General features: G+C 37.1%; 1 protein-coding gene across 1 annotated transcript in view; it reads left to right on the top strand.

The window, feature by feature from the left end:
• The window catches only part of casp (Fas associated factor casp), a 267,208-nt gene that overhangs the window by 99,314 nt on the left and 140,574 nt on the right, over positions 1-27,320 (top strand). Inside the window, exons 6-8 of the mRNA XM_067146824.2 lie at positions 297-420; positions 504-649; positions 6,302-6,456. Coding sequence (XP_067002925.1) covers positions 297-420; positions 504-649; positions 6,302-6,456 — 425 coding nt within the window. The remainder of the gene's footprint in view (positions 1-296; positions 421-503; positions 650-6,301; positions 6,457-27,320) is intronic.

Here is a 27,320-nt window from a genome sequence, read left to right as displayed (position 1 = left end):
CACCTGAACAACCTTCATTGCTGACCTGTTGACAAGTACCAGAGAGAGAGGAAGGGGGGGGGGGGGGGGGGAATTTCTTATGTTTATACTCATATACATTGTTTGAATCATTATGGAGGATATTTATACAAGTGGTTTTCTATTAGTTCTTGAGGAACTGTTGCGCATTTTAAATTTTAATGTAGTTCATATAGGCATACATACATCTAAAACGTTGAGTTTTTGTTTCCATATTCATGTTCTACTATCTCTACATTAACTGCTTATGTACTCACTCAAATTTCTGTGAATTTCAGGTTATAGTGGATTTAATAGATAGTGATAATAGTTCTGTGGAAGAATTTGAAGATGCATCTGAAACGTTCACAGTAGAAGATGATATATTTGTTGATGTTGAAACAAAAAAAATGCAACCACTTAGTAAGTATATTTCCTGTTGTAAGTGTGTAAATTCACTGGTAATATTATCATGCATTAATTGATCAATATTCCTTTCCTACAAGTTCCAGACAATGTTGAAGATGAGACGGCTGGTTGTATTCACTTTGCTGATCAGTTCACCAATAGGTATGGTGAATGTCATCCAGAATTTTTCCCTGGCTCTTTGGAGGATGCTGTCAAAGAAGCATGCATGAAACCTGCCAAAGATGTAAGTATCAACTAATAATTTTGATAATCAACCCTTGAATTTTTATGACAGGTTTGTATCCTTGTTCTAATTTTCTCTTCTTATACATCATCGGCAATGATTTCAAAAATATCTCTAGTCTTCTTTTTTAATATTTTGACCTCATCTGCTTTCCTGTTATACTCAGTAACCTTCCATCTATTTTCATGTTCAAAAAATGGTGTGAGTTTGTTCTAATTCAATCTGAATTTGTCTAGAAATTTTGTCTGTGGTCTTTATTAATATTGCTCTATATATTGTCAATCCCGTCTGAGAATGTTTTGGACTCTGCTATAAATAGTGAAGGCTGATATGCCCATTCATTTTAGGACAAGCTTCTCTTACCTCAAGATCAATAAAAAATATCCAGAAGTTGCACGTGAAAATTTCTTAATGTAAATTTATCTTTTTCGTTATCCATTCCCTTTTCCAGATTCTCTCTAAATAGGGTAGTGTACTAGAGCCTTCTGCCTTGCTAGATCTTTCAACAACTGTGGCACTATATGGCCATCCCGTAGACTTCTGCAGTCACCATATCAGTGAATGTTCTCTTTGGAATTCTCATGTGTCTACACCATTTCAGCTTTGCTATGTCAATCTCTTCTTAGAGTATACAAATTCCCACTCTTCTCCATATTTCTTCATTTCATATCCTATCTCGTCTTGTCTTTCCCTGTATGCTCCTCAGAAATCTTATTTCAGCTGCTTGGATCTTACTGTGGTTTTGCTTAGTCATGGCCCAGGCTGCTGAAGCATAAGAAAATCATCATCATCATCATCATCATCATCACCATCATCATCATCATCATCATCATCATCATCATTTTCATTTCCCCTTCTCCAGCTCCTGACAGGTCGGGGTGGTATTGACACTTCTCTCCTTCCACCACTCCTCTTCAGTAATTGTATTCCAGTCCAGTCTTCTTTTTCTTATACTGTTCTTGTCAATCTTGCTCTGGGCCTCCCTCTTGCCCTCTTTTCTCCTATCTTAGCCTCCAAGACTTGTTTTGGTATCCTTCCCTCTTCCATTCTCATAACGTCCAAACCATCTCAATTTATTCTTCTCCATCCTATCACTCAGTTTTTTTCCCCTGTCTCTTTTCTGACCTCAACATATCTTACTCTGTCTCTCCTTATCTTCCCCACCCTACTCTTCAGGAACTTCATCTCACTGGCCTGAATTTTACCCTCATTTCTTGCTGTCAAAGTGTAAGTCTCTGATGCATACGTTGATATAGGTGTATAGTACATCTTGTATATTATCTCTTTACATTTCATAGGAACTTTTCTGTTCCACAGCAGGTTTCTTACATTCTGGTAAAACGTATTTCCCGCATGCACCATTCTGCTGATCTCCTTATCCAAACCTGTGTCTTGCATTATTTCACCTCCTGAATATTTGAAGTTTTCAACAACCTCAAGGTTTTGTCCCCTGATACTAACAATTCTTCTCCTTCTCCTCTTGTCATCACCACTGTTTTGCTTTTCTCCACTAATTTTCATACCATATTTCTCAATATTGCCATTTAAAGCTTCTAGTTGGATTTGCACTTCTGTATTGTTGACTCCCCAGATCACTATGTCATCTGCAAACAACAATATTTTAATATCCCCTCCATATCTTGCCTTTGTTTCCTTTAGAATTTCATCCATAATGATTATAAACAAAAATAGAAAGGAGGATGAAAGGAAGGGTGGAAAGAAATATGGAAGAAGAGTAGTATGGATTTTGACAGGGCAGGTCAATGATAGATCCTATATTTATCAGGAGATTACTGATGGAAAAACAGTGGGAATATGGAACAGATCTGGTGATAGTATTCCTTGATCTCAAGAAGGCATACAATAGCGTTAATAGAAAAAAGGTGTGGGAAACCCTGAAAAGAAAAGGATGTGGAAAGCAATCAAGGGAACTGGCAAAAACAATGAATAAGAATTGTTCCAGTTGTGTCCAGACCCCTGTGGGGAGAACATTAGGTTAGAAACCAAACTGGACTAAGACAGGGAAGTGTATTGTCTCCACAGGTTTATAATGGTTATGGGTGGATTTCTAAAGGAAACAAGGGCAAGATATGGAGGGGATATGAAAATATTGTTTGTAGATGACATAATGATCTGGGGAGTCAACAATACAGAAGTGCAAATCCAACTAGAGGCTTTAAATGACAATATTGAAAAATATGGTATGAAAATTAGTGTGGAGAAGAGCAAAACAGTGGTGATAACAAGAGGAGAAAGAGAAGGAATTGTTAGTATCAGGGTACAAAACCTTGGGGTTGTTGAATACTTCAAACATTTGGGAAGTTAAATAATGCAAGATGCAAGGTTGGATAAGGAGATCAGCAGAAGGGTACAAATGGGAAATACGTTCTACCAGAATGTAAGAAACCTGGTGTGGAACAGAGAAGTTCCAATGAAATGTGAAGAGATAATGTACAAGATGTACTAACTATACCCCTATATTAACATATACATCAGTGACTTGGACTTTGACAGCAAGAAATGAGAATAAAATTCAGGCCTGTGAGATGAAGTTCTTGAGGAGTATGATGGGGAAGACAAGGAGAGACACAGTAAGAAATGTTGAAGTCAGAAAAGAGATAGGGATAAAGAAAACTGAGTGATAGGATGGAGAAGAATAAATTGAGATGGTTTGGACATGTGATGAGGATGGAAGAAGGAAGGATACCATAATAAGTGTTGGAGGCTAAGATAGGAGGAAAGAAGGCTAAAGGGAGGCCCAGAGCAAGATGGATGGACTCTGTCAAGAACAGTATAAGGAAAATACGACTGGACTGAAGAGGAGTGGTGGAAGGAGAGACAATGGTGGAGAAGTGCCATCAATACCCCTAATTGGCAGAAGCTGGACAAGGGGAAATGAAAACGATGAAGGCATAGAGAGCTTTCATGAAGGAATGCATCCTTTTTCAAAATAGCTGTAATCTACAGTTTAGATTGAATATAAATTTTCAACAAAAACGCATACATACGTTCATACATACATACATACATACATACAAACGTAGTGTTGTCATATTTCTCTTCGTGTCTCCTTTCTTTTGCTCCATCTTCCCAGACTGACCTATAACTTTTATCCTATTATATGATCCTTTTCACATCTGTACAACTTCAACTGATACCCCTGATGCAATGATTTATCAGTCTAGAATCCATGCAACCACCGACAAAACCACGATAGCCAAAATGATCACCAACATCCAAGTTACTTTTAATTCAGCACTTTAATTGTTGTCGAATCCTGGAAGAATCTCATAATGAATGCATCATTGCCACCAGAGATCTACGTACTGACAAATCAAAATGTTTCAGAGAACTAGACATGGATGATGGATACTCTATGATATCTGGGGTATCTACTGAAGTACAGGGACATTTAAGAAGAGAGGAATTTAGAACTTTGTGTCAGCTACGTACTTGTGGTAAAGGAGTCATTCTCTATTAAGACTCCCTTAGCTAACAGATGCCTGGAAACTAGAACAGGAGCCAGTAGTTCTGAATGGAGAGAAACATTCAAAACTACTAGGCAGTGCCACTCCCTTGAGGGCCATCCACAGTTGCAACCTGAACAGAACCCGCTGCAGACACTGTAGCGAGACAAACATTAACACTCGTCCTAGACTCTTGTCCGCATGATGAACTCTTACATAACTCTCGCCACCATCGAATTAGGAGCAATAAAGCAGCTTCTATTTCAGAAAAGCGTTATGAAGAGTTTGAGGAAGTTACTGCATTGCTGACAGCAGGAATACAAGAAGAGTGGACGTCATAACAATATCTTGCAACAGATGTTGAGAAGTATGATCCACAGTAATAATAGCAATCTGTCTTGTCATCGCTCTTATGAACCAGGCAGATAATTTTTCTGGGACCTCTTCTGTAGCCTTTTTAATCTTGATCAGACTATAAATTATCTTGTGGAGAGTCTTTCCTCTTGAATTATTTCTGCCTGAACTCTATCTTTCCCGAAGTTTTTTTCATCTTTTTATTACTTGCTTCTTGATCTTTGCCAATCTAGGTCCAGTGTGTCTGAAATATGAAACTCAGAATGCTTGGTAGTAGACTCCTGAAGTACTCTTTCCATTTCTCCACAGTGCCACATTCATTAGTTAAAATTTTTCCACTGTCGTGCGTGATAAACTTCTGTTGTCTGTGGTATCCCTTCTTGTAAGAAATAACCTTCCAATGCATTTCTCTGGACTTCTGTAGAAGTTTTCCTTAGCCTGCTTGATTTTGTCTTCCTGTTAGTTCTCTCTAGTCACCTTACTCTTTCACACTCCCCCTTTTCCTATAACCAGTTCTCTTTGGTTTCTCTCCTCTGTACTGATGCCCTAAATAAAACTCTTCCTATCAATGATTTGTTCCTTCATAACTTTATTTGTTGTGTCTATAACCAGTTTCTTGATATCAAACCAGTTCTGTTCTGGATCTTGTTCTATCTCATGTTCGTAACATTAATTGATTGCTTAGTTGAAGTTGGAATATAGCCTTCTTGACGGTGTCTTACAGTTTTTCGACAGGATACACACTAATTTCTGTTGATTGCCCTTCACTCTAGCTTTCAATAATTTCTCTTGTAACTGTCCACTGACTAGGACGTGGTTGCTCCCACAGTCTGTGTCCCAAGCTGTTTTGACACCAGTTATCCAGTTCTTCACTCTGATTTTGATAGCGATGTGATCAATCTAGTTGGCTGCCTTCCAATTTGGTGTTACTTGTGTTCCTTTCTAAATGTTCTTGCACAGGAAGTCGATTCTGCTTATGAACATTTTTTTTCCATGTCACAAAGCTGTTAAAATATGTGTCTTCCAATAGTTGATTGGAATGTCTACTCTCTTTCAATTTTGGCATTTACATCACCAACCAGTACTGTAACTTGAAGTTTGATTAGAATGGTGCCAACCACTGCTTCTAATTCCTCATACAATTGGTCTTTCACTTATGACAGGATCTCTTCTATGGGTGCATGGATGTTACTGTGCATTTCCTAATATTTGTCATTAATATCCATATTCTGGGGCTGATTGGCAAAATTTCTGAGACATTAGTTGCCAGAACCTTGCATACCTGTACCGAGAGCATGCCCTTGATCTCAATTTCCGTTTAAAAAAAAGGAAATTTTTAAAATTTTCTATGTCGAAGGTACCCATATGTTCCTTACCTATCAAACTTCTTGCAGCACAACCTGATCTAAGCTGTATCTTTCAAATTCTTTAACTACACTCATTGTAGACTATGGATATACTATGTTCCAAATCATATACCAATTCCTAGCATATGTGATATATTTCCAACCACCAAATTCTGAGGCTTCCTTGTGGCTTTTCCACTGATACAAGTTTTTCCATGGTGGCTTGGTGGCCCATCGACTTCTAACCTGGAGGACCAGGATTTAATTTTGGGGTTACCTTTCCTGAGATGAATTGCTTTCACCGAGTTGATGAAGTTTATCACCTCAATTCATTTGTTTGATAGTCCATGGGAGGGCGAAAATATCCTTAACAGAGAATGACGTGAAGATAACACATAAAATTGTACAAAAACCTTAAGAGAGTGTACAGCTCAGCTTATGTATGTTGAACTAATTGATATACTTTATTTTATTTCTATTTACAGCGTCGTCTTTTGGCGATATATCTACACCATGATGCCAGTGTCCTCACAAATGTATTCTGTACTCAGCTCTTGGGCTTTGAGTCTGTATTACAGTGCCTCAATAACAGTTTTGTTGTATGGGGCTGGGACCTCACTCATGAATCAAACAAACTCAAGTAAGTATTCAAATAAAAATTATTTTCTTGATTAACATTCTTCATCATCGTTTCGCCTTCCAGCTGACACCAGGTGGGGGCAAGTATGGTTCCTCTCTGCTTTGTTCTGCCCCTCCTCCTTTCCCCATCCGCCACTGTGTTCCAGTCCAGGTTTCATTGTGTTATACTATTCTTCACCAAGTCCATCCATTGTAATCTTTGTCTTACTCTCTCTTCCCTGTCATCTCTCCTTCAGTGCTTGTTTGGCATTCTCTTTTCATTATCTGTGTGCCTAATTCAATCTGTTTTGCTCCAGTTCTTCATTTATCATTTTCAGTTTCAGTTTTTTTTCCATCTGTCCATTTCTCACTATACCTCCTTGTCTTCTGTACCATACTCCTTAAGAATTTAATTTCAACTGCCTCTACTCTACTCTCATCTCTCTTGAGTCACTGTCCAAGTTTCTGCTGCGTATGTCATAGGTACCTAATGTTCCTTGTTCATTACTTCTTTGGCCTTCATTGGCACATCTTTGTTCGCTATTAAACTCGTAAGTTGTATTCTTCTACTGATTTCCATTTTCATTCTTGCATTTTCCATCAGTTCACTAACTAAGTCTTTCCTTGTCTCCAAATTTAATAGCTCATTTTCCTTCATCCTTTCCTGTACTAATCAGTATTGTCTTGCTCTTCTGCACACTGTTCCTTAATCCCCATTGTTTGATCTTACCATTCACTACATTCACTGTTGTAGCAACTTCCTATCATTCTTTTCCCGAGATCACATCATTATCGGCAAACGTCATTACATTCATTCTCTCACCTTAAGCTTCCCTTGCTGCCTTCATGATGTCTGTCATCCATTATCTTTATGAATAGAAAAAGATCACTTCCTTGTTTTAATCCAGTTCCAATTCCTGACCATTCTGTTTTACTCACTGCTGTCTTGACACAACTACAACAATTCCAGTACATTTGTTTTACCATTGTTATTAATTTCTTTTCTATGCCTGTGCATGTCAGACTTTCCCAGATTTTTGTTCTAGGGATGTAAGTGTGTTCCAAGTCAGTAATAGATATCACCTTATCCTTCCCATATTCCCTGTCCTTTTCCATGTTCTGCCTCAGAATGAAAGTGGGTTCCACTGTTGACCTTCCTTTATGAATCCAAACTGCTCCTCTTGTAACGTGTCTTTCCAATATCCTTTCCATTATTTTGGTAATTTGTGAGATGGTGGTAATTCCTCGGTAGTTACCGCACATCATCTTATCTCCATTGTTGAATATTGGTATTGCAACTCCCTTTTTCCCATCTTCAGGAACTTCTTTCTCTCTTCATACACTTTAGTAGTCTGTGTGTCCACTGCGCTCTCACTGGTCCTGCAGCCGTCATCATTTCTATGGCCACTTCATCAAGCCCCACATTTTTTCCCCTGTCTTCTTTTACTTCTTCCTGTGCTTCTGCTATCTGCATAACTTCTCCATCTGTCTGATTTCTCTTATTCACTAGATCATGGAAATATTCTTTCCATCTGTTCTTGATCTCTTACCAAGGTTAATATATGACAGGTTACCCACAACGGCTGGCTTGCCGTCATTGGCTTTTCGAGCATGACGTCACACAGATACCTACTTTCTGATCGCGGGAGTGTTTTCCAAAGGAATTGCGATATGTTTTAACCAAACAATTATTAGCTCGTGTGTTCTGTGTACCTGCTCAAACTGACTTTGTAAATAGTAGATAACGAACACAATAATGTACAATACGAGAGCTAATAGTGTCACAAGATTGTGATTATTGCTAATAGGATTTTAGTGGCCACACTACGCTACTGAAATCCGATAAGTATTCTGAGCTAATCAAAACTGAGCATTAAATATGACCAATAAATAAGCAAGCGAACAAAAGAACGAACAGACAGTTCTATTATGATAAAGTGAATCTTACCTTAAATGGTAAGTTTCTTCATTTTCTTTATCTTCTTGACTTTCACCTCCATAACATAACATTACATTGACACGTTTGCTTCCACTTTTTCCTCTCCAACCCTCACAATTAAATTAGCATATAGCGGGTTCCACCTTTTCAATACATATGCAGTGTTGTTGGATGATATTTACAACATTATTTATTACAGATTACAGAACACGTTTCGGTGTACAATTTTTAACACCATCATCAGCTGCATGGAAAGTGTGTAGAAACTTGGCGATCAAAACAATGAACAGCATATTGTCATACTTAACTCTATATATACAGACAATAGAATATTGTTATAATTAAATATTAATATCTTATTATGCTAGATTAAAACTATAATGTGTGACAAGGAAACTCTTGCAAGTCAAAATATAAAATTCCTCATTTGGTATAAGAGTGGTCTTCAATTCCTTAATGTCTATGATTTTATACACTCATAAATTGGCTTCACATACGATCCTAAAATTATAGGATTGAAGTTGAATGCAGTCCATTTGATATTAAGATATTCATTTTTTGTATATGTTACTTTGTTGGATTAAAAGTTTGTTATATACAATAGGATTATTAAAACTGAGCTGTCTTCTTATCTTTGTTGAGTATAAAAACATAGTATTTTTAATGCTGTATGTGTAGTGGTTGAACTGTGATATGAATTTGCCCTACAGTTGTTAAGCGGGCATGGATTCTCAGTTCAACGGAAACCTGTAATGATGAAACCCTATGTTAAAAGCAAGAAAAGCGAGAAATTGATAGAGAAACTGATTGAATCTAAGTGTTGATGTGGCTGACTCACCTCTAAAGCTGTATACCTTGCTTGACGGCTGCAGCGCAACAAGTGCGTCTGCTTGTGTCTTGTACTATGTGATGAATTTAAGAATAAAAGTGGGAAAACTTGGTAAGGATATTAAATTTAGTAGACAATGTATAGCATATGATTTGACTCCAAATTTCTTTAAAAAAATGTTTTAAAAAGGGACCCAGGTCTGCCGCATCGAAGTAAAAACTGGTTAGAGACCAAAAAACTTTGGCTTAAAAATGAATTAAAATTCCTCCATAGAAAGAAGTCCTTTTTGAATCAACAATTATGAGACTCGCCTCAAAGCTACATTCTTGCTCTCTGCCTCACAATGGAAACTTTTCAAAATAAGGTTCAATTCAAATTATCTAATGTGCTTGAAAGTAAACAATTAACATTGGAAAAAAAATTAGAAAGGCTAAAGAAGGAGGCGGAAAAAAGCCAAACCCAATCTGCATCCCCGATTCAAAGGTTCAATTCTACACCTAACGAAAATCCATTGAGACGCTTTCATACTCCAGTTATTAACCCTTCCAATGTCAACTTTAATGAAGAGGAAAGACTTATCCTTGAGAAAGGTCCTAAACATAATTGGCCGACTTTCAATCAAGCTAAAGCAACTAAAGATCTGATCATAGAAACAGAAATAGCGCTCGGAAAATTGCCACTCGACTTGCAGGATGAGGTCAGAATAGAAGTAAAGAAACAGCTGAATAAAACGATTAATAATAATAATAATAATAATAATAATTATAGTAATAATGCTAATAATAATAATAAGTTAGTTATCTCTAAAGATTCTTTCAAGGATAGGAAACAAATACTTGAAATTAAAAAAAAAAAAAACGAAGAGCTTATTGTCACTAAAGCTGATAAAGGCAACGTAACCGTTATTATGCATAAAGCTGATTACATCCAAAAAACAAAAAACTTTTTCAATGATGACTTTTTTCTGTTATTAAGAAAGGCCCAACTCAGTCTTTACAGAAGCAATTGAAACAAACATTGAAAACATCTTCGTTCCTCTTTAACGAATACGAGAAGCAGAAATTAATTAGCATGAATCCCGGCCTTCCTACCGTTAAAGCGTTGCCAAAAATCCACAAGGCCGGTGTCCCCATTAGGCCAGTTATTAATTACAGACGTAGCCCCCTTTACAAATTAGCGCAGTATATTCAGAAATTCCTTAAACAACATTACAGATTCACAGCAAACAAATCCATAATGAAATTCCGTAGATTTCACTAAAGAATTAATTAAATTCCGATTACAGGATTACCACACTATACATTCTTTTGATATAGTAAATATGTTTCCTAACATCAAAACCAATAAATTGCTTCCCATCATTGCCAAGAATCTGAAAAAATACAGTCACTTAAGCAAGCTAGAAATCTATGAATTCATGGCTGTTTTAAAATTACTTATCAATAACAACTACAGTAGAAGTCCATTATAGCGAGAATTCATAACAGCAAAAAATGTACTCGCTATAACGGATTGTCGTTATATCCGATTTTTGTATAAAAGTCGGAAAACCCTTCATGCCTTTAAAATCGGTATGAAACGGCAATCAGTTTGTTCAAAACTTGCGTTACCGCAGATGATATCCATACTACAGCTTACTTGTTTGTTATTTTTCGTAATCCGATACTACATGAAAGTGTATGTTTAATTTCATTCTGAAAAAATATAGTTCCGTATTTCTCTGAATCCAAGATGAACCCTACTTTTTCCTTCAAAAAATTTAAATCAGGCTCAAAAAGAAGTTTGTAAAATCATATAGGCCTATGCATTTTTAGACTATTTTTAGATGCCAAACATTGACTTTCGTCACGCCGTATTTCATTTTTTTGCGGCTGCACAATTATTCTTTATTTCCGCGGGTTAAAGGACCATTAACTTAACATTGGCATCATAATACCGAAGAGAACTCGTTGAAAATGTTCCGGCAATACCTATTCCATGCGTCTCTACAATACAACGATCCATCACGAAATTATTTTTGCTGTCTATAAAACTGTTACTTTTACGCAGCGTCAGATATAACCGGCTACCACTACACGCACGTCTCGCTTGTCGGGTGCGGCCAAATTCAACGGCTAGCGATGTATAGGCCTAATCACGAACGTTGAAAGTCAACGAACGAGTTTATTGCGCCACAGTATGGCCAACCGCCCTTGTGTATTTCGTGCACATACCTCACAGTTTCATCATCGACTTCTTTAAAACGTCCTTGTTGCGGACCACTGAATGCATTTTTTGTACAGTACGCCTTTTTTTTAGCTGTTTGTCTCCACGCTAACGCCAAATATTGGCTTTAGTTAGGCCTATGCCGTATTTTCTTGCGGCTGCACAATTATTCTACATTTCCGAGTGTTTAATAAACATTAACTTAAAATTGGCATCATAATATCGACTAGAAGCCGTTGAAAATTTGCCGGCAATACCTTTTCCACGTATCTTTACAATACGACTATCCATCACGAAAATATTCCTGCTGTCTATAAACCTTAATTTTACTAAGCGTCAAGTACAATAGACGCATTATGACTCTGCCAATGAGTAGCCATGGCTTTTCTAAGAATTCGAAGGGTCGCATGTTTTGATGCCATTCTGCAGATTTGAGAAACACACAGGCACTGTACACTGTACAATCGGTAGCGATGTGTAGTAAAGAGGCGGTCGTTTATTGTCAATGAGTTCTGTGCGCGTGTGAAAAGAAGCAGCGTGGTTACCGCGGTAGTTGCCAGTGGTATCCATTAACTTACTGTTAGGCCGCGAATGCAACAACCCTTGAGTTTTCGCATGAGATTCTGAGAGAAAAAAAAGTATTGGATTCGGAGAAATACGGTATCACTCCAGAGATTTCTGTGGCAAACACCTCAGCTTTCTTCTTCAAACAGCGTCACCTAACCTAACATGTAGCCTATCATGAAAACATATTTGAAACGCATGTAGAGAAATAACCTCCTCGCGAAAAATTTACATGTAAATAGCCGTAACTAGACGCGAGAAGATATGAAATATCCTCTGAAATCAGTGATGTACTCTGCCATATCTTGAGGTGTATGACATTCTTACGTAATTTCCGTATATAACACTAAAATTAAAATATCGTTTATTCAGTCTTTATTTTTACGAGTTAACAACTGCTATCGGCCACGTTATTTACGCATTTATTACGAAAACGTGTTATACTCATTCATTTAGAATTTTCTTCAGAGAACAGCAGTCGATGGGTATTACTAATCAACTCCAACATCGCCTTTGAATGTCAACGAGAGAGCTCGCAAATGCACAAAGTGAGAAAACTATACCGTACGGTACCGAAGATGATCGATCGCATTTTGTTGCAAACATTTCAGTTTTCTTATTCAAACAACGTCATGTATCCTAACTTAACCGTACTATACGTATGATGAAAACACACTTCAAGCGCCGGTAGAGAAATTATACCTTTCTCGCTATAGATTTTTATGAAAGCCTTTCCGTAATTTAACCAGACGCGACAAAATACAAACTAACCTGTGAAATCAATTAAGCACTCTGCCATATTTCGAGGTGTATCCTATTCTTACTTAATTACAGTATTTAGCCCCAAAATTAAGCGGTCGTTTAGTCAGCCTTAATTTTTAACGCGTTAACAACCGTTATCGGACACGTTATTTACGCATTTATAACGAAAATATGTTCTCTTTCATTTCGAATTTTCTTTACGGAACAGCTGTCAACGGATATTACTAATCGACTCCGACATCGCCTTCGAATGTCGACGAGAGAAATCGCTAGTGCACATAGCGAGGAAACGATGCCGAAGGTAATCGATCGCATGCAATATCATCACTGGGGTGCATAAATATTGGTAACGGAAAAAATCGCACGCGCTTAATCGCTCGTAATAACGGATGCACCAGTGATAGGGTTCTCGCTGTACCCGAAGGACGATACACAGTTTAATATAGGAATTTTGAAGGGACAGAAAAAAGTTGTTGGTATAACAGAGTTCTTGTTATATGCCGTACTCTCTATAGCGGACTTCTACTGTATTTCATTTTCGACCAGATTATTTATAAACAGAATGGCCTTGAAATGGGGTCTCCAGCCTCAGGAATTTTGGCAGAAATTTATTTAGATTTTTTAGAGGAGACCCAAATAATTAACAATGAAAAATTCAAGAATATTCTATTTTGGTCTAGGTTTGTAGACGATGCGTTTGTTATCCTAGACGATCACATAACCAATGCTTCTGCAACTCTTAAAAATCTTAACACTATAGATACGGATATAAAATTTACTTTAGAATCTGAAATAGAAAAATCTATTAATTATCTGGACCTAAAGATTATTAGACACGCCTCTTCATTTTCTTTTAGTATTTACAGAAAACCCACACAAACTTCAGTTACAATAAGAAATAATTCAGTCCACCCCTTAACTCACAAATGCGCAACCTATAACAGCTTAGTGAATCGCGCTTTTAGCATACCAATACCAAATAAACATTTAAAATTTGGTACATTGATGGAATCTTATGAGACTGATGTGGTGATAGGAGTGGAATCGTGGTTGAAAGAAGGGGTGGGTAATAGAGAAGTATTTCCAGAAGGGTACACAGTCTATCGTAGAGACCGAGGAGATAAAAAGGGAGGGGGGGGTGTTTATTCTGGTGAAGGAAACTTACTGTTCACATGAATGGTTTACCGATGAAAGGGATGAAATATTAGGGATAAAATTAGTTTGTGATAATATGAAGGAGGTGGGAATTATAGGAACATACAGGCCTGGAAGAGAGGAAAGAGACATGGAAATCTTTGAAAAAATAATAGATTATACTTGTAAAAACAATAATAATGATATGGTAATAATTGGGGGAGATCTAAATTTGCCTGAAGTTGAATGGAAAGGAGCTGCAAGTGAAGCCCATGAACAGAAACTGGCAAATAAGTTAATTTGGGAGGGAGGATTTACACAAGTAGTACAAGAACCGACTCGTCTCAATAACTTACTAGATGTATTCTTGGTTAAACCATGGGAAATTGTTGATAAAACTGAGGTAATTGAAGGAATAGGAGACCATAAGGCTGTAATAATGGATGTAGGACTCGTACCAAAAAGGCTTAATAAGAGGGTTACACAAGACAAGAAATTGTACAGAAAAACTAAAGTTGATGAATTTGGGACTTACCTCAACTCACAATTCAGTTGTTGGATAAGTGAAGGGAGTAACGTGGATACACTTTGGGCTAAATTTAAAGGAATTATTTGGGAAGGAGAGAAGAGATTTGTACCTGTTAAGAAGGGTAAAATGACCTCAGACCCTGTTTATTATACAAGGGAAATAAGAAAATTAAAAAGAAAATGTAGAATAGTAAACAGGAAAATCAAAGAGGGTAGGGAGAGTAGAGAAACTAGAAAACAGCTAATGAGGGAACTGAATAGAGTGAAAAAGGAAGCAAAAGAGAATTATATGAATGGCATACTTCAAGAGGGTAATGACCACAAAGGGAAATGGAAAAAGCTGTATTCATATATCAGGAATCAAAAAGGAAAAGGAATCCAAATTCCTACAATGGTGGGAGAAGGGGGTGAACACTATTTAACAGATACTGAGAAAGCAAACCTATTTAGTAGGGAATTTAGAGATTCAGTAGATGATTGTCAAGAGTTGGAAACCGAAACAGAAGATAGAGAGGGAGAGAGACAGAGGGAAACAAGAAGCTTCTCATTCACAAACGAAGATATTTTCAGAGAAATCCAACTGCTTCAGCAAGGAAAAGCAGCAGGGAGTGATCAAATTACTGGGGAGGTATTAAAGACAATGGGGTGGTACATAGTGCCTTATTTAAAATTTCTCTTTGACTATGTCATAAATAATAGTGTAATACCAAAGGAATGGAAGGAATCTATAATAATACCAATTTATAAAGGAAAGGGTGATAGAAGGAAACCAGAGAACTACAGACCAATCAGCCTGACCAGTATAGTTTGTAAACTTCTGGAGAGTTTAATATCGAAGTACATCAGAGGGATATGTGATGATAAAAATTGGTTCATGAGGAGCCAGTATGGATTTAGAAAGAAATTTTCTTGTGAGGCACAACTGGTGGGATTTCAGCAGGACATATCAGATCAGTTGGATTCAGGAGGCCAGTTAGATTGCATAGCCATAGATCTTTCCAAAGCCTTTGATAGAGTGGAACATGGAATATTATTAAAGAAATTGGAGGGAATAGGATTGGACGTAAGGGTTACACGTTGGATAAAAGCATTTCTAAATTCAAGGGTTCAGAAAGTCAAAGTAGGAAATAATGTATCTCAGGAAGAGAAAGTTTGGAAGGGAATTGCACAGGGTAGTATAATCGGTCCGTTACTTTTCTTAATATACGCAAATGATTTAGGGAACAATATAACATCAAAAATAAGATTGTCTGCAGATGACATAATTGTTTATAGAGAAATAAACAACATTGAGGATTGTTCAGAATTACAAAGGGACCTTGAAAGTATCCAACAATGGGTTGAAGAAAATAATATGAAGGTTAATGGAGGCAAATCAACTGTTACAACTTTTACAAACAGGAGCTTTAAAACTGAATTTGAATATATTTTGGATGAGGTAGTTATCCCAAAAGATGGCAAGTGCAAATACTTAGGTGTGAGATTTGAAAGTAATTTGCACTGGAAGGGTCATGTTGATGACATTGTTGGGAAAGCATACAGATCATTACATGTCATAATGAGGCTACTTAAAGGATGCAACAAAGAATTAAAAGAAAAAAGTTACTTGAGTATGGTTCGTCCATTATTGGAATATGCAAACAGTGTTTGGGATCCTCACCAAGAATACCTAATAAAAGAAATAGATAGTGTGCAGAGGAAAGCAGCAAGATTTGTAACAGGGGATTTCAGGAGAAAGAGTAGTGTATCAGAAATGTTAAAGGAACTTGGGTGGGAAACTTTAAGTAAGAGAAGGGAGAAAACTAGACTTACAGGATTATATAGAGCCTATACAGGAGAAGAAGCATGGGGAGATATCCGTGAGAGGCTTCAGTTGGAAAATAATTATATCGGCAGGACTGACCACAAATATAAAATTAGAAGGAATTTTAGCAGAAGCGATTGGGGTAAATTTTCGTTCATTGGGAAGGGTGTGAAGGAGTGGAACAGTTTACCAGGGGTAGCGTTTGATCCTTTTCCAAAATCTGTACAGATATTCAAGAAGAGAATAAACAGCAACAGAGAAAATAAATGAAATGTTAGAGGGCATTCGACCAGTGCAGGTTATTGTATATAAAAAAAAAATGTGTGTGAATAAATTAATTCCATCCCCTGGTCTAAGGAGTTTGGACAGCCAAAGTAGGGGACTGCCTGTAGGGGTGAAGTACAGTGGGGACTTCGAGGGCCCTGGGACCGCTACGGTAGCTGTGAAGGCCCTTCAGGAACTCTGAAAAGTGGTGGCAAAAGGGGCTCTGGTTAAGACGCAGCAGGTCGTTATGCTACTTAGGATCCAGAACGGGTAAAAAAAAAAAAAAAAAAAAAAAAGTAAATAAATAAATGCAATGTAAATATTGTTATACCAGTTGTATAGTATCATTTGAAGTAATTCCACATACTGTATATCAGTTGACTATATTTGTAAGTAGGACAGGATATATTATAAGTAGAATTTTGTAAACAATATAAATTTATTAAGGATGAGCTGTGTGTTTAATAGAAAACATTGTTAGCGTAAATTGTATAATATTGTATTATAGGAAAAATTTTCTTCTCTTGTTAATTTAATATTTAGTGCTTGACAATAATGTATTTTAGTGTACCATTTGCCACCGAGGTAGACACCTCATTTGCAAATAAAGAGATTTTGATTTGATTTGATTTGATTTGATGTCCAAACGAAATTTGGACAAGGAACTGAACATCATTCGAGCTATGGGTAAAGCTAACGGTTTTAAAGGGAATTTTATAGAACAAATAATAAACAAATTCAAATATTGCCCTCATACGAATCTGATGAAAGATAGAACAGAAGCAAAGGAAATCGCAACTTTCACATATAATAAAGACGTGTATAGAATTACAAATATTTTCAAGAAACGTAACATTAGGATTGCATTCAAGACAGATAATAGAAGTGCAACAGCTCTACATAATGCTTCAACTGTCAACAAAGTAAATCCCTATTCTAAATCAGGCGTATATAGATTCGAATGTAGAGACTGTGGAAGCGGATACATAGGGCAAACTGGGTGTAGCTTTAATGTCAGGTATCACGAACATCTCAACGCTGTAAAATATTGTATTCTCAGCGGTAGGCCAGCATATCCATGAATACAAACATAAATTCACAGATATAGATAAAGACCTTGATGTCATGGAAACACTGGCTAAAGGACAGAGGCTTGACATTACGGAAGAATGTTTAATACATCTCAATCAATATTATAACGCTAACCTTAATCTGAACAAAATCTCGGAAAAACCAAAGGTTTTTTTTTTTTGTTTGATTCTATTACTCAACAACTTAAAATTCCAGAAAATTCGAACATCTTTCGAACTCTACGTAACAACTTTGCTTACTACAGTCCACGTCCACAACGCCCCCCCGGACCTTCTCCTAAACAGTCAACGTTCTGGAAACACCCGTTTACCGCCCCTACTTCTCCTTCCCTAACGCTTCATCACACAGTACAAGACACAAGCAGACGCACTTGTTGCGCTGCAGCCGTCAAGCAAGGTATACAGCTTTAGAGGTGAGTCAGCCGTATCAACACTTAGATTCAATCAGTTTCTCTATCAATATCTCGCTTTTCTTGCTTTTAATATAGGGTTTCATCATTACAGGTTTCCGTTGAACTGAGAATCCATGCCCGCTTAACAACTGTAGGGCAAATTCATATCACAGTTCAACCACTACACATACAGCATTAAAAATACTACGTTTTTATACTCAGCAAAGATAAGAAGACAGCTCAGTTTTAATAATCCTATTGTATATGTAACGAACTTTTAATCCAACAAAGTAACATGTACAAAATATGAATATCTTAATATCAAATGGACTGCATTCAACTTCAATCCTATAATTTTAGGATCGTATGTGAAGCCAATTTACGAGTGTATAAAATCATAGACATTAAGGAATTGAAGACCACTCTTATACCAAATGAGGAATTTTATATTTTGACTTGCAAGAGTTTCCTTGTCACACATTATAGTTTTAATGTAGCATAATAAGATGTTAATATTTAATTATAACAACATTCTATTGTCTGTATATATGGAGTTAAGTATGACAATATGCTGTTCATTGTTTTGATCGCCAAGTTTCTACACACTTTCCATGCAGCTGATGATGGTGTTAAAAATTGTACACCGAAACATGTTCTGTAATAAATAATGTTGTAAATATCGTCCAACAACACTGCATATGTATTGAAAAGGTGGAACCCGCTATATGCTAATTTAATTGTGATCTCAGTTCAATACGGATAAAATCATGAAATTCCTTACGCTTAATTAAAATTCCAATCCTCTTCAGACTGTAAGTCTATGATAAGAACAGAAACGTTTCTCCTTATTTCATACAGTTTGTGACCACTCAGCTGTCGGTTCTGTAAGATCACTGTATGACAGTCTTCAAACCCAGGACCCCGAACAGTATGTACCTTCGTATGTTGCTCCTGTGTCTGTTTGGGAACTTAAAGTGTGGATGAGTGCTTTGGTGATCTGGGAAAACAAATTCTCGAGTAAATCTTTGTTCAGTTGGTGGGTTAAAATGTACTTCATTCCTAGATTCTGAACTTCTGAGATCAGGTATTTCAAGGAGGAGATAGTCACAAGGATAACTTTCTGGAACACTTGCTTAACTTTTTTTCCTTGCAGGTCATACTGTTAATAACGCCACACATTGTATCTAAAATTTTGTCTTGTTGTTTTAACTGAAGACCATACGCATTTTTGCTAGGGACTTTAAGCCGGACTGTAGGAATTCATGAGATCGTACTAATTAACAGTTTCAATGAATTCACTCGTGCTTTCAGCAACAGTTGCATCATCTCCTAATTTGAAATGACATAACGCTGGAGCTACACTGTGTGACATTAATTCTGCAGCTTTTCTTACGTTCATACTTTTTGTGCCACTACAGTTTAGATGACTGACATCGATTTTGTGGCATGCTTTAATTTCATGGCTGTCATTCTTAAACAGAGCTTCCACAGGTTCCTTCGAGACAACTTTACCATTAGAAAATTCAAAGCCTGTATCAAGAAACCAGTTCCTAATTAGTTTCCACAGGTGAGGAGTATCGACTATCAAAGGGTAGAGGAAAGTCCACCAATTCAATACCGTTAGCTTAATATAGTGTCTATATAATTGCTACTAGTTTCGACCCTGCATACATTGGGTCATCTTCAGCCATGATCTAATAACAATCATGTTTGTATACAACCAATAATAAAGAATATAATTTAGTATGTCTTAATTAAAAATCTAAGTGTAAAACATAGATGAAGTCTGACTACACATTTAAAATTGAAACCAAAATGACACATCAAAACTGCTGCAGTTAGTGTTGAACCATGTCATCATTCTTACAGTAAGCAAATGTTCTTGAGTCGATCTGGGAGTTGGTATTCCTTCTGTATAGTTGAGCCATTTGATTTATATATACCTGCCAACTTTCCCAATTTAGACGGGAGACTCCCGATTTTTGACAGTTTTTCCCGCCTCCCGATTATTCTATTATTTCTCCCGATTTCAGCTTATTTTTAGGTGAACATCAAATATTTGTTTTCAAATCCTGCCATTTCACCTTTTTTATGCCAGTGGCCATAAGTACTTCGCTCATTGGTCGCTTTCAAACGAAATATCAATGTTTATTAATGCGAGGAATGTGCGATGTTTATTGAAATCGTGACGTGTATATCGATTGTCAGTCTCTCATTCTTGCATGCTATGTTCGTGTTCGTTCACATCAGACTAGTCGCTAGAAATGGAGTCTTTCTTAGTAATTTAATGACAGAATTTTAATGATAATGACTAGTGACTTTTCTGGAGATTTTAGGAGCTATTTGTAGACAATTCTGACTAATTTTAATTCATCTCAATATAAATAAAATAAGAGTTTGTACATTGCTCAGAATTTTAAAAGAATATTTCCGTACTGGTTGTTGCCACAGTAACAAGGGGAAATGCACGTTTTAATTTTGCGTAATTTCTGTCTATCTGCATGTATGTATGTATGTACGCTCATCATGAGAAAACGGCTGAAAGAATTTCGTTAAAATCGGTATATAACGTCGGTGAATAAGTCACTACAGTCTAGGCCATAAATAATTGTATTCAAGCTGAGTGAAATGGTAGTTTAGGGGAAGGCCTAAAATTTAATTCTCAAAACATTTATGTTGTTATTGGCCCTGTATATAAATACTACATAACTAAAGTTATACATTATTAAATTTCCTATCATACGTCTTATACATTTTTACCGTACCGGCTATGATAACACAGATATTCAGGAATTTGGATTTTTGTTGTTAAGTCCATATCAGCGCTGAGGTACGAGAAAATGAGTGAGCAGAATTTTATACCAAGTTGGGGAATAAGGAGCTACAGTCTACGCTATAAATAATTGTATTCACCCTGTTCGAAATGGTAGTTTTAAGGGAAGGTGCCAAAAATGTAATTTTTAATTACCTATCTTATTAGTCATATCGAAAAGTACTACATAACAGAAGTTACAGAGAATAGAATTTCTGATTATGTCTTATTCTGTTTTACCATACCAACTATAATAGTATTGGTGGTGATGGTGATTAAATTGTGAAGATGATTGTAAGAATGAGAAAAAGGTCGTGAAGGAACGATCGCTTGAATAGTAACACAACAGGGAGTCATGAAAGGAAGGATGACTCACTTTATATTAGATGCTCTAATAGCACAGAGTCGGAAGAAAACTAAATGTGAAGGCCTGAAGTATAGAAAGCTCTTAAAATTGATCAACAATAACATTACATTGACCATTGTGTGTGGTGATGTGCCTTGTGTATTCTGCTGCCATTTATCTCCAATACATGGGATTACTGCTGCGTATCGAGTATAACAGCCTGCCTGAATATTGGTGGGAAGTAGTTTGGGAGTTAGATCTCTCTCTTCTTTAACATGGTTCATGAATTTTCTGATACCACTGGTACGTAACACACTGGATCATCATAGTATTGCAGCTATTCGATCCCTAGTCTGAGGCAGTAATTGGAATGAGCAGTGTGCACACTTAAACGGAATAATTACATAGGATTGTTCGCGGCTGTCTGCGGCCTGGTCATTCTAGCTCTGGAACTTTGAACTCTTAGATCAACACCATGCTACTTTTCGTTAAAAGTGAGAAAATGTGCTCTTTTTTATTTTATAGAATATTTCATATAACAGCATTGCTTTTAATCGCGACATTCGCACTGACGTCATTGTAATGACCTCTGTTGACTTCAGTTCGGAAAACTACAAGGACAGTCTTCCTGAGAATTCCGTAGCGAAGCACGGGTACATCAGCTAGTTATTTGATACAGATAGCATTGCGCTTGATGCAAGATATTAATCTATGTATTTGCTAAGTAATGGCATCTTAAGTGCATGACTGATTCACACATATAGAGCATGAGTTCATACAAATTTCGGTAGGCTTATCAGAGACTAATCATCTCACTCACATACTTCCAGGGCCGATGACCTTCGATGTTAGGCCCCTTAAAACAACAAGCATCATCATCATCATCATCATCACATACTTCCTATGAGGGAATCACATACTTCTTATGAGGGAATAGAGATGTGTAGCCTTGTAGCTTCGTATGTCAACAGTCGGGCTTTGAGATAATACATGTTATAAATATATCACAGCACTGTACTGCTCAAGACATGTAGAATAAGCAATCTTGACCAATTGTATCTCCTGATTTTTCCTGATTTTCATATAAAAATCTCCTGATTTCTCGTTTTGTAAAGTAGGCAGGTATGTTTATAAATTGTCTTTTTTAACATGAGTAATGGTTTATATGTAGCTTGAAGGGGAACATTCACAACTTTAATAAGTATTCCCTTTCAACAGATGTAGTGATCTATTGTTTAACTTGGTTTGAAATGAATGTCTGAAAAGAAAATATTTGAATTGAATTATTGACAAAAGAAGGGAAGCTAGAAGATTGAGATTAATATACAGCTATATAAGACTCACCCCTATGTTACTCATAAATTGTGTGCACTTGACACGGACACTAACACCAGACTGACTGTTGAGAGGGAGCAGGAGTATAGCTTATGATGGCAGGGGTTGGAGGAGGGATGTATGAGGAGGGGCAGGTAAGTAGGGATGAACTGATTGGTGGACTTCACATGTCGTTTGTACTTTGCGTGTACGTATAGGAATAATTATATCAAACAGAATATTAGGTTTTTCATTGATTTCATTAATATTATGGTTAGGGTTAAAGTACTATTCTAAATGAATGTAACAGTTCTCCAATATGTTGAGCATGGTACCTTTCTTGTCCATGCAAATATGCATTTTTGATAATGACATAACTAATGAACACCAGTTATTAAACACATTAAATTTTTTACACAAGTCCATCATGTTCACAATGGACCCAGAAACTAACAAGAAAATAAACTATTTAGACATCACAATCAGCAGGAATAATGACAGCCTATCTTACAAAGTACAGTAGAAGTCCATTATAATGAGAATTCATAATGGTGAAAAATTTACTCGCCATAGCGGATTGTCGTTATATCAGATTTTATCGTAAAAGTCGGGGAAAACCCCCACATGCATTACAATCGGTACATAACGTTTGTTCAAAACTTGCATTTTCACAGATTTCCATACTGTGGCTTAATCATCATCATCGTAGTCATCATCAATGGCCCACTCCAGTCGCCCGGGTGTGGTTAACAAGCTTCCTCCACTTCTTTCTGTCCTTCCACTTTTCCTGCTCCATTACTTCCGCCACATCTAATCCAGCTTCTCTAATGCCCTTCCTTCTCCTCGTTCTTCCAACTGGCCTCTTTCCCTCAACTTCTCTTTCCAATTCCCTTCTTGCTACCCATTCCTTTCCCATTCTTTTTACATGTCCGAACCATCTCAGTCTTGCTTTCTGTATCTTCTGTACTAATGTTTCTATTTTTATTTTTTTGCTATTTGTTGTACGTCGCACCGACACAGATAGGTCTTATGGCGATGACGGGATAGGAAAAGCCTAGGAAGTGGAAGGAAGCGGCCGTGGCCTTAATTAAGGTACAGCCTGGCATTTGCCTGCTGTGAAAATGGGAAACCACGGAAAACCATCTTCAGGGCTGCCGACAGTGGGGCTCGAACCCACTCATTACTGGATATTGGCCGCACTTAAGCGACTGCAGCTATCGAGCTTGGTGTTTCTATACTTAGCTCTTCTCTGATTTTAATATTTTGAATTCTATCTCTTCTTGTCTTTTTAACTGATGTTCTTAAAAATTTCATTTCTACTGCTTGGATCTTACTATCTCGTCTCTTATTAGTAGAGCCCGGATTTCCATGCACTATCAAATCTCAAAATATGCATGCATTCATGCACTATCATATGGCAAAACATGCACAATAAACTGGAAAATATGCACTATCAAAATTCAGTTCCTTGCGAAACATTGTGCAGCAACTACAATAAATTCTGCAAACTGTCTTGATTTAAGCTCATCCGTTTGTCTGTCAGCACATTCTTAAGCACAGAAAATGACCTTTCTGCGTCACAAGAAGTGACAGGTTCATACTTAAACGAAGACATTTGAGACAAAGTGAGGTCAAACTTTACGTCTTTGCATTTTCACCACATTACGTCTTTTATGAGCTTGACCAATTCAGTCAGGATCTGAACGGACCATTTTGTTCAGCTTATCTCTAGCTGTCGCTGCTACTTCTCCGTGCGATGATTGCAGATGATTATGTTTTCAATAACTTCTAAAGATTGCTTTTGCGATAATAAAGACGTGTGATTAGTGCGAGTTCCGGGTAGGAAATTCCAGGATAACAACAGAAGAGGATTCAGTACAAAACCAACGTTTGCAAGTCGCTTTCTCATTAATGCGGTGTCAGACAAGTGCGATACAAGTTCTGTTTTGTTCGTCTAACATAGACGAAAAAATGAGCCGTCATTTAGCAATGCGCAGTTTAAGGTTCAGTTTATAGCAATGAATAACTGGGACACATTATTCCTAAGAATTACAGAGATCGACGTGGGGACATCCGGCTTACGTCAATTTTCACTCAAGCAACAGATAAGAAAGTGCTAGGTTAATTGGATTATAGGACCTTCACTCAAGCAACAGATAAGAAAGTGCTGGGTTAATTGGGTTATATGACCTCTACCGTACGTACTAACTTTGGTTGTAACACAGGATGCCAGGAATTCATTCTCTCAGTAATAGACATATTGTATATCGTGGAAAAATGGTCCCAAATTCTGCACACCAACATTCATAAAAGGCATTATCATGCAGGTTAACATCATCATCATCAGTTTTCGACTCCAGTTGCCCGGGTGTGGTTTACGAGCACTCTCCACTTCTGTCTGTCCATGTACCACTCTTCTCTCAAGACGACATCCCAGCTGACTTCTCTTGTTCCTATGTTCTCTTTCACTTGGTCCAGCCATCTCTTCCTAGGTCTTCCTACCAGTCGTTTTCCGGCCACGACTGTGTGTAGCCATTATTTCGCTGTCCTTCCATCATCCAATCGTTTGACATGGCCAAACCATTTCAAACGGGCCCTTGTCACTTTTTCATTCAGGGATGGGTACACACCAGCTTCCTCCCTTATTCTTTCATTCCTTACCCTGTCCCTTTTTGTCTTCTGTAACATAGTACGCAGGAACTTCATTTCTGCGGCTTGTAGTTTGCTATCCACTTGTTGGCTTGTTGTGCAGGTTTCTAGGCCATATGTTAGTATGGGGGTGAAGTATGATTGGAATAGAATCTGCTTTGATCTTAAGGGAACTTGTTCGTTCCATAGGAGGTTCCGAACTTGATGGTAAACTGAGCTGATTTTTGAATGCGGTTGTTAATCTCATGCTGTATTCTGTTATCACTTGAAATGATGCACCCAAGATATTTATATTGGTCTACTGTTTCCAGCTGTGTACCTTCCAGCATTATTTTTCCTTTCTTCTTCTGCCTGTTGACAGACATAGTAACAGTTTTCGATTTATTTATTGTCAATCCGTGTGCTTTCAAATGTTCATTCCAGGTGTTCAGCCTCTCTTGGACTTCCTTCTATGTATTTCCCCAAATTACTACATCATCTGCAAATGCAAATGCATTGATGTCCATATTATTCTTCTGCCTAATTTCTTTCATGACTTCATCCATGACAGTGATAAAAAGTAAGGGTGAAAGGGTACTGCCTTGTTGCACTCCTTTAGTAGTTTGGAACCAATCAGAATTACCGTTTCCTAACTGTATGCAACTGCAGCAGTCTTCGTAAAGCATTTTAACTTTCTGGATAAGACCTTTGGGTACATTTTTCTTTCTTAAGCATTCCCATATAGTCTTCCTTGGAACACTATCAAATGCTTTTTCGAGGTTAAGATTATATATCCACCTAAGTCAGAAGAAAAGTCACATTATGCAATATGAAACGTCAAAATATTTTCTATTAAATCCAAAACCTTCAAAATATGCATTATGCATGAATTTTCTCCTAAAAAGGCCAAAACATGCAAAACATGCAGGGAAAAAGAACAGTTATTGGGAATCGTTAAGCCATAAAGCAAATATTTACAAAGTTTGAGAACTGTAACCAGCTTATTTAAAAACATGCATTTGCATGGAAATCCGGGTTCTACTTATTAGTTACCGGTGTTTCTAGTCCGTATGTTACAATTGGTATGAAATACTGTTTATATAATGTTAATTTCGTTCTCTTGGGTACTTTGTTATCCCATAAAAGCTCTCTGACTTGATGATAAAATGTTGTACCTTTACATTGTCTGTTATTAATTTCAGGGTTGATTTCATTACTTCCATTAATAATGCTACCCAGATATGTAAACTGTTCTACATTCTCTAACCGTTCTCCGTTTATGTTCACTTGGCTTCTCTTTTTCCCTTTTCCACAGTCCATGACTACAGTTTTCTTTTTACTAATTACCATTGCAAATTCCATCAGTTTTCATTCCAAATGACCAGTCTCCTTTGTACTTCCTTTTTCTCCCTTTCCCCGGTCCGACTTGTTGGCTGAATTGTCAGTGTACTGGCCTTCGGTTCAGAGGGTCCCGGGTTCGATTCCCGGCCGGGTCAGGGATTTTAACCTTAATCGGTTAATTCCAGTGGCACGGGGGCTGGGTGTATGTGTTGTCTTCATCATCATTTCATCCTCATCACGACGCGCAGGTCACCTACGGGAGTCAAATAGAAAGACCTGCACCTGGTGAGCCGAACCCATCCTGGGATATCCCAGCACTAAAAACCATACGACATTCCCTTTCCCCAAATCACCACATCATCTTCAAATACCAAAGCATTCACTTCATCACTACTGATATTGTTTTACATGTTTTATGATTTTGTCCATCAATATAATAAACAATAATGGCGACAGTGCACTTCGTTGCTTGAGACCTTTATTTGTATAAAATGTTTCAGTGTGACCACTCCCCACTTGTACACTGCTTTTACTCTCATCATACAACATTTTTATCTTGTTAACCCCTTAACTGGGTACTAAATTCTCCACATGCGTAACCTGCCGTGGGTACTTTTTCCCCATTTTGTGATATTTAAATATTTCCTTCATAAATGTGTACACAATTAGTTTAATCTAATACGATAGTAATTATTATTCTTCAATAATGTGATACTAACATTATGTATATTATTTACATTGTTATGAATCCAAATATGTTACTAACATTATTTACATTGTTCTGAATTAGGATGATTATAGGTTTTGTAGATTGTTATCTGTGTGATATAGGTGGAAACAAGGTGTTACACACAAAGCCTTTTCATAGTCAGGACACCTGTATGATGTTTCCTTCCTCTTCACTTGGGACCAACACACAATACACCTTCGGAG

The sequence above is a fragment of the Anabrus simplex genome, chromosome 5, assembly GCF_040414725.1.
Source record: "Anabrus simplex isolate iqAnaSimp1 chromosome 5, ASM4041472v1, whole genome shotgun sequence".
Taxonomy (NCBI): Eukaryota; Metazoa; Arthropoda; class Insecta; order Orthoptera; family Tettigoniidae; genus Anabrus; species Anabrus simplex.
The sequence above is the reverse complement of the archived record's forward strand: the minus strand, read 5'-3'. Positions and strand labels throughout refer to the sequence as shown.